General features: G+C 43.4%; 1 protein-coding gene across 1 annotated transcript; it reads left to right on the top strand.

Moving 5' to 3' along the window:
- Positions 1-10,098: 10,098 nt before the first annotated feature.
- LOC123399129 (UDP-glycosyltransferase 91C1-like) lies at positions 10,099-11,921 on the top strand. Its single transcript, XM_045093553.1, has 2 exons — positions 10,099-10,644; positions 10,741-11,921. The coding sequence occupies exons 1-2, from the start codon at positions 10,219-10,221 to the stop codon at positions 11,728-11,730; spliced, it is 1,416 nt and encodes a 471-aa protein (XP_044949488.1). The 5' UTR covers positions 10,099-10,218; the 3' UTR covers positions 11,731-11,921.
- The last annotated feature ends 1,076 nt before the right edge of the window (positions 11,922-12,997 follow it).

Below are 12,997 nucleotides of genomic sequence, written 5' to 3'. Positions count from 1 at the left end.
TTAAGCATAGTAAAGGCTATCCTTGACATTTTATTGAACTAAATGATGAAAAACATTAATATAAATAACAGCAAGAAAGTTCTAATAAAATAAAATGACGCTCCAAGTAAAACACATATCATGTGGTGAACAAAAATATAGCCCCAAGTAAAGTTACCGATGGATTGAAGACGAAAGAGGGGATGCCTTCCCGGGGCATCCCCAAGACGAGGCTCTTTGGTGTCCTTGAATATGGCTTTGGGGTGCCTTGGGAATCCCCAAGCTTACGCTCTTGCCACTCCTTGTTCCATAGTCCATCGAAACTCTACCCAAAACTTGAAAACTTCACAACACAAAACTTAACGGAACTTCGTGAGATGGGTTAGTATGATAACGAGCAAATCAATCACTTGGGTACTGTCAAAACAAGACTCATAATTATTTTCACAATTCCTACTGTATCTTACTATTTCCACAATTTATATTACTCAATATAATCTATGGAAATACCAAAACAAGCAAACTATGCATTGAAAACAGAATCTGTCAAAAACAGAACAGTCTGTAATGATCTGAATGCTAACCATACTTATGCACTTCCAAAAATTCTGAAACAATTATGAAAATTAAGGAAATTTGTATATCAATCATCAGCAAAAAGAATCAACCTAAAATAACTCTCTGGAGATAAATTAGAAATGATTTCGCGAGCGCAAAGTTTCTGTCTTTTTCAGCATGATCAAACAACTATCACCCAAACTAATCATAAAGGCTTTACTTGGCACTTTATTGAAACTAAGGCAATAAAACATTATTAATACAGTAGCTTAATCATGTGAACACACAAAAACATTAATAATACATATTGGGTTGTCTCCCAACAAGCACTTTTCTTTAATGCCTTTCAAGCTAGGCATGATGATTTCAATGATGCTCACATAGAAGATAAGAATTGAAACATAACGGGAGCATCATGAAGCATATGACTAACACATTTAATTCTAACCCACTTCCTATGCATAGGGATTTTGTGAACAAACAACTTATTGGAGTAAGAATCATCTAGCATAGGAAGGCAAAACAAGCATAGCTTCAAAAATTTCAACACATAGAGGGGAAACTTGATATTATTGCAATACATAGAAGCATATGATCCTCTCTCATAATAATTTTAAGTAGCATCATGAATGAATTCAACAATATAACCAGCACCTACAACATTCTTTTCATGATCTACAAGCATAGAAATTTTACTACTCTCCACAATAGCAAATTTATTCTCATGATTAATAGTGGGAGTATCGTAAAAGACTTGAACACTACGAATTGTTTCCACATTAAAAGAGTAATGTTCAGTAAAAGGGTACTCATAATTGTGACAAGTTTTATCATCTTTCTTCTTTATAGCATAATATCATCACAATAATCATCATAAATAGGGGGCATGCTTTCATCATAATAAATTTGATCATTCAAAGTGGGGGAACTAAAAAGATCATCTTCATCAAACATAGCATCCCCAAGCTTGTGGCTTTGCATATCATTAGCATCATGGGTATTCAAAGAATTCATACTAACAACATTGCAATCATGCTCATCATTCACATATTTTATGCCAGGCATTCTATGTAATTATTCTTTTAGCACTTGAGCACAATTTTCATTTCCATCATTTTCACGAAAGACATTAAAAAGATGAAGCATATGAGGCAACCTTAATTCCATTTTTTGTAGTTTTCTTTTATAGACTAAACTAGTGATAAAACAAGAAACTAAAAGATTCGATTGCAAGATCTGAAGATATACCTTCAAGCGCTAACCTCCCCGGCAACGGCGCCAGAAAAGAGCTTGATGTCTACAATGCAACCTTCTCCTTGTAGACGTTGTTGGGCCTCCAAGTGCAGAGGTTTGTAGGACAGTAGAAATTTTCCCTCAAGTGGGTGACCTAAGGTTTATCAATCCGTGGGAGGCGTAGGATGAATATGGTCTCTCTCAAGCAACCCTGCAACCAAATAATGAAGAGTCTCTTGTGTCCCCAACACACCCAATACAATGGTAAATTGTATAGGTGCACTAGTTCGGGGAAGAGATGGTGATACAAGTGCAATATGGATGGTAGATCTAGGTTTTTGTAATCTGAAAATATAAAAACAGCAAGGTAATTAATAATAAAAGTGAGAACGAACGGTATTGCAATGCGTGGAAACAAGGCCTAGGGTTCATACTTTCACTAGTGAAGTTCTCTCAACAATGATAACATAATTGGATCATATAACTAGCCCTCAACATGCAACAAAGAGTCACTCCAAAGTCACTGATAGCGGAGAACAAACGAAGAGATTATTGTCGGGTACGAAACCACCACCAAGTTATTCTTTTTGATCGATCTATTCAAGAGTCCGTAGTAAAATAACACGAAGCTATTCTTTCTGTTCAATCTATCCTAGAGTTTGTACTAGAAGAACACCCTAAGACACACATCAACCAAGACCCTAATGTCACCTAGATACTCCATTGTCACCTCAAGTATCTGTGGGCATGATTATACTATATGCATCACACAATCTCAGAATCATCTACTCAACCACACATAGAACTTCAAAGAGTGCCCCAAAGTTTCAACCGGAGAGTCAAAACGTGTGCCAACCCATATGCATAGGTTCCCGATGTCACGAAACCCGCAAGTTGATCACCAAAACATACATCAAGTACTCACATGAATATCCCATTGTCACCACAGATAGACACGTTCAAGACATACATCAAGTGTTCTTAAAGACTCAATCCGATAAGATAACTTCAAAGGGGAAACTCAATTCATCACAAGAAGGGAGAGGGGGAAGAAAATCATAGGATCCAACTATAGTAGCAAAGCCCGCAGTACATCGAGATCATGACATCTCAAGAACACGAGAGAGAGAGATCAAACACATAGCTAGTGGTACATACCCTCAGCCCCGAGGGAGAACTACTCCCTCCTCGTCATGGAGATCGCCAGGATGATGAAGATGGCCATCGGAGATGGATTCCCCCTCCGGCAGGGAGCCGGAACGGGCTCCCAATTGGTTTTTGGTGGCTACAGAGGCTTGCAGCGGCGGAACTCCTGATCTAAGTTTCTTTTTGGGGGTTTCTATTTTATAGGAATTTATGGCGGTGGAATTATGTCAGTTGGGCCCACTGGGAGGTCACGAGCCTGCTAGGCCCTCCCGAGGGGTAGGGCGCGCCTACCGGGCTCGTGACTCCCTCGTGGATCTTCTGGCCTTCTTCAAAGCTTCAGGGGTCTCTTTTGGTCCAAAAAAATCATCGCGAAAGTTTTATTCCATTTGGACTCCGTTTGATATTCCTATCTGAAAAGTTCAAATCAAGGAAAAACATAAACTGACACTGGGCTCTAGGTCAATAGGTTAGTCCCAAAAATAATATAAAATAGTATATTCATGCATATAAAACATCCAAAGTTGATAATATAATAGCATGGAGCGATCAAAAATTATAGATACGTTGGAGACGTATCACGGAACTCCTCTCTTGGGTCGCGCGGACAAAGCCCTCTATGGGCGCGAAGACGCGTCCATGCTTGGAAGGGGATGGCTGCGCGCTGCGGTTGGTCGGGCTGGATTAGGCAGGGGCGAGCAATGGTTTGTTAGCGAGAAAAAACGAGGAAGGAGATGGAACAGGGGTGGCGGCGGCTGGGTGGTTGGATGGGACAATCCTCCTAGATTTTAGGTTGGGTCTCTTATATACAGAACGTGGAAAAGGTCAGGCGTTCGGACGGTCGAAAATAACTAGGTTAAGGGGTCCAATGGACAAACCGATGACGGTTAGCGGTAAAACGGGGTTGATCCGGATCCAACGGCCACAACCGCCCGTTCGGGTTCCGGGAGGTTTTCGGACTAGGTTGCGCATAGGGTAGGTGCACTGTGCACAGGGGCTAAGTGAAGATGAGAGGAAAAACAGGCAACCCGGCGACGGAGTTTTGAAACCGAAAACATCCCATGATGGGTCGGCTATAGTGTTGCTATAGGTTTAACGGTTGGGGTATCAAACGAACTCCGATTGCGTCGAAAATTGACACGCGACCTACCTACACTATATTAGGACCGCACGCCAAGTTTCAACCTAGTCTGAGAATATTTTACACCCACTTTAAAAACAATATTTTATCGATGCCGTGGGCGCGTGCGTGTGTGGTTGGTCTCAAAACGGTCAACGACGAACACGGAGAGAACCGGCAACTAAAAGCGAATGCAAGTTTTGAAAACTGGCGGCAACGGAGTGCTGATGCAATGCAGATGATGCGAATGATGCGATGATGAATGCGACAAACAATCCAATCGCATGACAGCAACGGAATAAAAGGGGAATCTTCTGGAGCGTCGGTCTCGGGCTATCACAACTCTCCTACACAAACAAGAGATCTCGCCCAGAGATCTAAGAATGAAAGGGGAAGAGGAAGAGAAAGAGGTAAAACTTAGTCGCTTCTTTGACCAACGAGTGAAACCAATGAATCTTGAAGGTTGCAAAGAGATGGAGAATGATAAGAGAAACAAGCAAGAATTCAATCAAAATTTCGACAGCACTTCGGTAGGAAAAGGGGACAAAAATTCGATAAGATGGGAAGAACCTGACAAGATTCACAACAAACTAACTAAATTGAATAAGCAATGAGAGAACATGATCTTGATAGAACAAGATGATAGATTGAAGAGAGCAACATGACCACAACTCCGGAACTCGGAATGGAAACTAGATCTTTGAGAAGAATAGAATGAAGAAGAAAATGACAATGACTACCATCATTGAATTTGAGAAGCAGCCTTGCAAGAAGAATTGAACGGAGTTGTTGGAAAACCAACAACGGAAAGAACAAGCTTGTAGTGGACTTATGAAAACCATATCAACAATGAGGTGACAAGCAGCCACAATTGGAAAACAATTGATTCACTAGGAGAAACAAGATAAGTAGAACTTCTTTCACCAAGAGGATGCATTGAGAACTTGGATCAATGATAATCACCATACTAGCAACAATCTTTAGGAAAAGCTTTAGGTGATATGTAATCCAAGATAACTCTATGAAGCATGGGTTGAAATATCGCATTCTTGAAAAAAAAATCTTCGAGACTCCTCCACTAACAAGAACGTATAACACCACCTCAAAGGATAAAAGGAAAAGAAAAGATGGAGCAGCTGGGAAAAGAATTGATATCATGAGCCACTCCGGAAGAAGAATTGAAATCACTATGAAACAAGAATAAGAATTATGTTATGCTTGTCCTTCATCAAGTTAAATTGACGACAAGCAGTGGATTTAGCATACCACTTATTCTTCTTGGAAAGATTGAGGAGAAATATGAGCACAAACTTGACGAAGTCTTGAAAGACACACAGGTAAGAATTGGAATGAATGGGGGTAACAAGAATGAATGGAGATACATGAGAATGAAGAGATCATGAGCCACCTGAGAGAAAACTTGAACATGGCATTGGAATAATTGAGAGACGAACGAAGAGACAACAATTGAGAAGAATTTGAGAACGAAAGCTGAAAGCTGAGGACGAAGAAATCTTCTAAAATGATGGCCTTCGGAGGATCAAGAATGAAAACAAATCTGAAATGCACCGGATAGCAAGAAAGGGAATACTCATGAATGGAAATGATTGGAAAGAATAGCACCAAGCTGAAACGACAATCTTCAAGAGAATGGACCAAGATTGAAGAAAAACACCCTTCGGTCTTCCAAGCTGAAAATGATGAGGCGAACACCACCAAGAATAACTAAGACACTCCGGAATAAGAATATGAAAAGTTGAGCCAATGATGAAATAATTCAGATTGTCCTTGAGGAAGGAATGTGACTGATGGAATGCATACTTACGTCATATTTCGGAACCTCGAAATAATTGAAAGGATTGAAAACAAGAAACTTCTGAGAATCTTTAACACACCAGATAGAATAGAGAGAGATGAAAAACAAAAAGACTTTATATGAATTACCAACATGGGAAAGAATTTAAAGGGTGAAAAGGATACGATGAACACCTAAAGGTTGAATTGAACCTACCGGACAAGAGAACAAGAATGAAGAAATGATGAACTTAGAACTCCTGAGAATATTCACAATCAATCACCAGACACAAGATAGGAGAGAAGGTAGCAGAAGCAACAATGAAATGAAATGCACTTGGATGAAATCCAATCAATTAAGAAAAGGGCGGGAGGGCGGGGAAAAACAAAGACCACTTGGGACAGATGAGATGAACTCCGGAAAGAAATGAGAGATTGATCTTGCAAATCTTGAAGAAGATTGAATTCACTAGAAGAGAAGCACACCGGTTGAAAATAATTGATATGACGACTCAGGTTGAAAGAATTGATAAGAAAGTTTGATTGAGCAAAAGCATTTGCAATCCCATAAAAATATGAGAACACCTCTCGGAAAAGATATGAAATCACCACTTGACATCGAAGCAACTAGAATTACCATATTCCAACAAAACAAAAGATGGGGCTTACGAAACAAGAAAGAACAAATTCATGACACAGATTTCGTCCGATATTTTCGTGGATATTATCGCACGGGATCGATCCTACAGTAGCCATCATGTACAAGGCAGTGCACACGACATACGAAGCGTCCCCGAGTCGTAGCAAGCTATAAGGACTCTGTAAGACACAACGAGAACCGCTATAAGATGACCGTGAACAAGCGAATCCACTAGATGTCGAACCCCAACCTCACATCATGGATCTGTTGGAAGATTGTCCTATAAGTAACTACTTGAATTCCCACCTAAGAACTCCCGAAATTCCTGGTCATGCAATCCGATCCACAGATACAAGGAGTAATATGTCACTCAACTCCTATACTAACCCATCCAGTGTATCACATCCGTTAACACATAACCAGAGATCTCGGAAACTCATCTATCTCAGACCTTCGTAATAACAACGATAGAAAGTATGGCGGTACCCCCGAACTCTGTGCACCAGTACTGGGGATGCCGGGGTTATCTCGCCACTACCAGTATTGAAGAAATTTTGAACATCCTCCATCCTGAGATACTAAGAAATCTGAATGATAACGATGTGCTCAAGAATCCCTTGGAGCTCAACTCCCTAGAATAAAATCAACACAGTAGGAGGCACCAAGACAGAACTCCGTTACATCGGCATTATATAGATTCCAAAAATATCCGCGTGATCCTAAATTTTTTTGAGTGGGAAGAGGAGTAGAATTTAAATTTCCTAAGTTGTGAACCTCACCACAACATAGACAAGGAGAAAAAAGAAACCTACTCTCCGATATAACTAAACTCAAAATAGTTTTTCACTAGACTCGTCTCGGCCAAGTTCGATCAATCAAGGGGCTCCTAGGTCGGTACTGCTCTGATACCAACTTGTCCGGACACACCCACCGGTAGTCGTTACTTCTGGAAGGATCTAGACTGACCCCACATATCAATACTAGTCTTTTCTGCGTACTTTGTACTCACTTATGCGCACCCGGGATCAACTTTCCGATCGGTCACCCATCCTAAAACTACTCCAAGCCGAGCATGCTTAACTTGGGAGTTCTTTTCGAATGGGATCCTGAAAAAGAAGGAATTCCTTATTGATATGAGTAGTCTATCATCCCTAATAAGCCAGGTTATCACACATACTTATGGCAAGGCTGACATCTGGTCTTGTGCACAACATTGCATACATGATAGACTCTATGGCTAAAGCATATGGGACGACACTCATCTTTTCTCTATCTTCTGCAGTTAATGGGCATTGAGTCTTACTCAACTTTATACCTTATAACACAGGCAATAACACCTTCTTGGATTGTTCCATTTTGAACTTCTTCAAAACTTTGTCAAGGTATGTGATTTGTGAAAGTCCTATCAGGCGCATTGACCTATCTCTATAGGTCTTTATGCCCAATATGTAAGCAGCTTCTCCGAGGTCTATCATTGAAAAACTTTTATTCAAGTAATCCCTTACGTTTTCCAAAAACTCTACATTGTTTCCAATGAGCAATATGTCATCCACATATAATATTAGAAACAATATAGAGCTCCCACTCACTTTCTTGTAAATACAAGCTTCTCCAAAAACTTGTATAAACCCGAACGCCTTGATCACCTCATCAAAGCGCTGATTCCAACTCGGAGATGCCTGCACCAGTCCATAAATGGATCGCTGGAGATTTCATACTTTGTCATCATTCTCTGGATCGACAAAACCTCCGGGTTGCATCATATACAACTCTTCCTTAAGAAACCCGTTAAGGAACGCCGTTTTGACATCCATCTGCCAGATTTCATAATCGAAAAATGCATCTATTGCTAACATGATTCGGACGGACTTAAGCATCGCTACGGGTGAGAATGTCTCGTCGTAGTCAACTCCTTGAACTTGTGAAAACCTTTTGCCACAAGTCGAGCTTTATAAACGGTCACATTACCGTCTGCGTCCGTCTTCTTCTTAAAGATCCATTTGTTCTGAATAGACTTTCGACCTTCAGGTAATACTTCCAAAGTCCATACTTTGTTTTCATACATAGATCCTATCTCGGATTTCATGGCTTCTTACCATCTGTTGGAATCTGGGCCCACCATTTCTTCTCCATAATTCGCAGGCTCATTGTTGTCCAACAACATGATTGAGAAGACATGATTCTCGTATCACTCAGGAGCAGTACGTGCTCTTGTCGACCTGCGAGGTCCGATAGCAACTTGATCTGAAGATTCATGATCACTATCATTAGCTTCCTCTTCAACTGGTGTTGCCTCGAAAAAAAATTATTTCTTCCCTGCGCCACCGTCTTGTTTAAGTAGAGGTTCCACAACCTCATCAAGTTCTATCTTCCTCCCACTCAATTCTTTTGAGAGAAACTCTTTCTCAAGAAAAGCTTCGTTCTTACCGACAAACACTTTGCCCTCGGATTTGAGATAGAAGGTATACCCAACTGTCTCTTTTGGGTAACCTATGAAGACGCACTTTTCCGCTTTGGGTTTCAGCTTTTCAGGGTGAAGCTTTTTGACATAAGCACCACATCCCCAAACTTTAAGAAACGACAACTTTGGCTTCTTGCCATACCAAAGCTCATATGGTGTCGTCTCAACGAATTTTGATGGTGCCCTATTTAAAGTAAATGTAACTGTCTCCGATGCATAGCCCTAAAATGATAACGGCAAATCGGTATGAGACATCATAGAACGCACCATATCTAATAAAATACGATTACGACGTTTAGACACACCATTGCGTTGTGGTGTTCCAGACGGTGTCAACTGTGAAACAATTCCACATTGTCTCAAGTGAGCACGAAACTCGTAACTCAGATATTCACCCCTTGATCAGATCGTAGAAACTTGATCTTGTTACGATGATTTTCAACTTCACTCTCAAATTGCTTGAACTTTTCAAACGTTTCAGACTTGTGCTTCATCAAGTAGATACAACCATAGCTACTCAAATCGTCAGTAAAGGTGAGAAAATAACGATATCCGTCGCGCGCCTCTATGCTCATCGGTCCGCACACATCAGTATGTATGTTCTGAATAAGTTAGTAATATATGTATCTTGTCATATGGTTCAAATGAACTCGTACCATCTTTATCCCTTACTAGGTAAGGTAAAATTTACAAAGAGGTGCATCTTGCAACTAAGGCATGAAGACCTCATTCATACTAGTGCTGGCTGTTTGCCCAAGATAATTGGGGAAAAATGCACTCTTTCCTATAATGAAGTTTATAATACAAGTTCATTATTTATTATCATTGTTTGAATAAATTAGCATCAATGTGTATCCCTATAATTCCTAGCCCGTGCAGGTGCACGGGTACATGACTAGTTTAGAGACTAATCTGAATATGGGTTTAATTATTTTAGAGAATATTGCTGATATCATGATTACATGCTACTAAGTCCACCTATTTTTTTTCTCTCGATTTTACTGCATCCATTCATTAGTGGGCCCGATCCTTGGGGCACGCCAGGCCCAAAAATGGTCCATGTGTACAAATGGTCACCACAAACTTAACGGGCGTGGGGCGTACACGCGTGCGTCAGAGTTCCCTTTGCTGGCGTCCACACAGTGGTATACCCCGTACCAACAGTTACGCGCATGCCGACTAGCACAAATTTGGTCCAGTCCGAGGTGGAACCATCGACAGTCGATCAGAAGTCAGAACCACCACACCAGAGCCGCCGTCTCTTCTCGCCACACGCTCCCCATCTTCGCCATGGACGCCGACTCCTCGTCCTCGCCGCTGCGCGTGGTGGTCGTCCCGTGGCTCGCGTTCGGCCACCTGCTCCCGTACCTGGAGCTCTCCGAGCGGCTCGCCGAGCGCGGCCACAGCGTGTCCTACGTCTCCACGCCGCGCAACCTCGCCCGCCTCCCGCCCCTGCGCCCCGCCGCCGCCGCCGCGCCGCGCGTGGACCTCGTCGCGCTCCCGCTGCCGCGCGTCGACGGCCTCCCCGACGGCGCCGAGTCCACCAACGACATCTCCTACAGCGACCGTAAGTTCCACTGGAAGGCCTTCGACGGCCTCGCCGCGCCCTTCGCCGAGTTCTTGGCTGCCGCGTGCGCCGACGAGGCCACCAGGCCTCACTGGATCATTGCCGACTGCTTCCACCACTGGGCCGCCGCCGCCGCCCTCGACCACAAGGTTCGACCCTATCCAATCCACGAAAAAACTTGCAGTTGCAGGTGTATTCCATTCCATTCCCATGCATGTCTCATATTTAGATCCGTCGATTACCAGGTGCCATTGGCGATGCTTCAGCCGACCGCTGCTTCGGTCGCCACTGCGCTAGGCCCACCGTCGGTGCAGCCCGATGCCTCTGTGGTTGAAGAACAGCCAGCCGCGGCCGCGCGCGCTGTGCCCCGTTACGAGCGGGAGGGGCACGCAGCGCTGATCACTGGCCATGGCGCGTCGTCGGGTGGCATGTCCGTCATCCAGCGCTTTATCTTGACAAAGGACAGGTGCACGGTCGCGGCCATGCGGAGCTGTATCGAGTGGGAACCGGAGTCCTTCCCTCTGGCGGAGACGCTCCTCGGCAAGCCGGTTATTCCGCTCGGCCTTCTCCCTCCGTCAGCCGACGGAGCGCGCCGTGCCGCCGCCCAAGGAGCAGAGCACGCCACCGTGCGGTGGCTGGACGCACAACCGCCGGACTCCGTTATTTACGTCGCACTAGGAAGCGAGGTGCCGCTGCGCGAGGAGCAGGCGCGCGAGCTGGCCCTCGGCCTGGAGCTCGCCGGGACGCGCTTCCTCTGGGCTCTCAGGAAGCCCATCGGCGCCGATGACGATCCTCTCCCTGCCGGCTTCCAGGAACGCACCAGCGGCCGCGGCATGGTGACCACGGGGTGGGTTCCCCAGATGAGCATCCTGGCGCACGCGGCCGTGGGCGGGTTCCTGACGCACTGCGGCCGGAACTCGCTGATCGAGAGCCTACTGTTCGGGCACCCGCTCGTCATGCTGCCCATCTACGGTGACCAAGGGCCGAACGCGCGGCAGATGGCGGCGAAGCAGGTGGGGTTGCAGGTGGCGAGGAACCAGGACGACGGGTCGTTCGACCGCCATGGCGTCTCTAGCGCAGTCCGGGCCGTCATGGTTGACGAAGAGACAAGGAGGGGCTTCGTGGCCGGTGCAGCGAAGATGCAGGCGGTGGTAGCCGATACGGAGCTCCACGACAGGTACATCGATGAATTTGTCGAGCACCTCAGATCGTGCGCCGCAGCAAGTGCAAACTGATGGCGGCTTCAGTTCTGCCGCGCCAGTCTCCACCTCTAGCTCTGGTTTCTTGTACTGGAAATCGCGGGGGAGGCGGGAACCCTCGCTTCAAAAAAAAAAAAAAATCCTCCTCTAGCTGAGACTCTGTAATTCACGAACAAGGAAAATCCATGTGTACTTCATGTCTGGTCTATTGCATTTTAGTTCTGTTATATCTACGTGTAAAAGAAGTGTGTGCAGTAGTTGGCACATCATTTTAAGATTTACGAAGTCGTCTATCACAGACATCTTTATAGTCGACGAAAACATATTCTTTCATTGAATGTACATCGTCGGAAGGCCAACGAATACCAATGTTAAGTTTCAGATTTCTCTCCCTAATAATAAAGCGTCTAAGGCTTCTGTCGTCCGTCATGGCTATTTTACAGAAAAGCCCTTGATATTTGCTAAAATAAACCCGCAGTCTTGTTTTAAGTCAGAAAAACGAATCGTTTTTCTGAATGTTTCAGAAAACCCCCTGATGTTTCAGGTAATCAACTCGCAGTCCGGATTTAAGTCAGAAAACGAATCGTTTTTTGCTTTTCTCAGAAAACCCCCTGATGTTTCAGGTAATTAACCCACCATCCGTTTTTAAGTCATTCGAAATGTTTTTTTGTTTTAACAAAAAAAACCCTGAGTTTTCACTTAATCAATCCACATTTTATCTAAAACAAAAATATTCATGTCTTTTAAACCGTAACTCCGATTTTAACATGTTATATATGAAATTTGATTAAAAAAATATGTAGAATCTAAATAGGATATTATTTTTAGCTATTGAATACTTCTTAAATATTATTTTTGGTGCAAACTTAATCTGTAGTGCACAATTCTTTTTTTCTCTCTTTCCGACGACGATACGAATTGCAATAAACATCCATTAAATTAAAACCAAATTGAGAGGAAAGAAAACCGTTGTTAACCACACATGCACACCTTTGGGAAACCTCATGGGGAGAAACAACATATTTCTCATCTTATTCCGAGTGATTGTACATTCAAACGTGTTTTCGTTGTATGAGCACTAAGGTCATCGTCGGCAACACAAATGTGATGTCATGTGAAAATATATTACGTTCAGAGCGTGTGTTATTTTCTCTTCCGTTGCAACGCACGGGCTCTTTTGCTAGTCAACTCTCATGGACTCACAATAGACAGTCCCTATAATAATTCAATCACATGTTAGTTTGCTTGTAATGCGTATTTTTATTGATACATCAAGCTAATACAACTAGATAAAACCAAACTC

The sequence above is a fragment of the Hordeum vulgare genome, chromosome 5H (assembly GCF_904849725.1).
Source record: "Hordeum vulgare subsp. vulgare chromosome 5H, MorexV3_pseudomolecules_assembly, whole genome shotgun sequence".
NCBI classification, from domain to species: Eukaryota; Viridiplantae; Streptophyta; class Magnoliopsida; order Poales; family Poaceae; genus Hordeum; species Hordeum vulgare.
This window is presented reverse-complemented; position numbering and strand designations above follow the sequence as displayed.

Coding starts and splice junctions, on each gene's coding strand:
- LOC123399129 (XM_045093553.1), top strand. CDS start 10,219: ATGGACGCCGACTCCTCGTCCTCGCCGCTGCGCGTGGTGGTCGTCCCG. Junction 10,645..10,740: donor CCGCCGCCCTCGACCACAAG/GTTCGACCCTAT, acceptor GTCGATTACCAG/GTGCCATTGGCGATGCTTCA.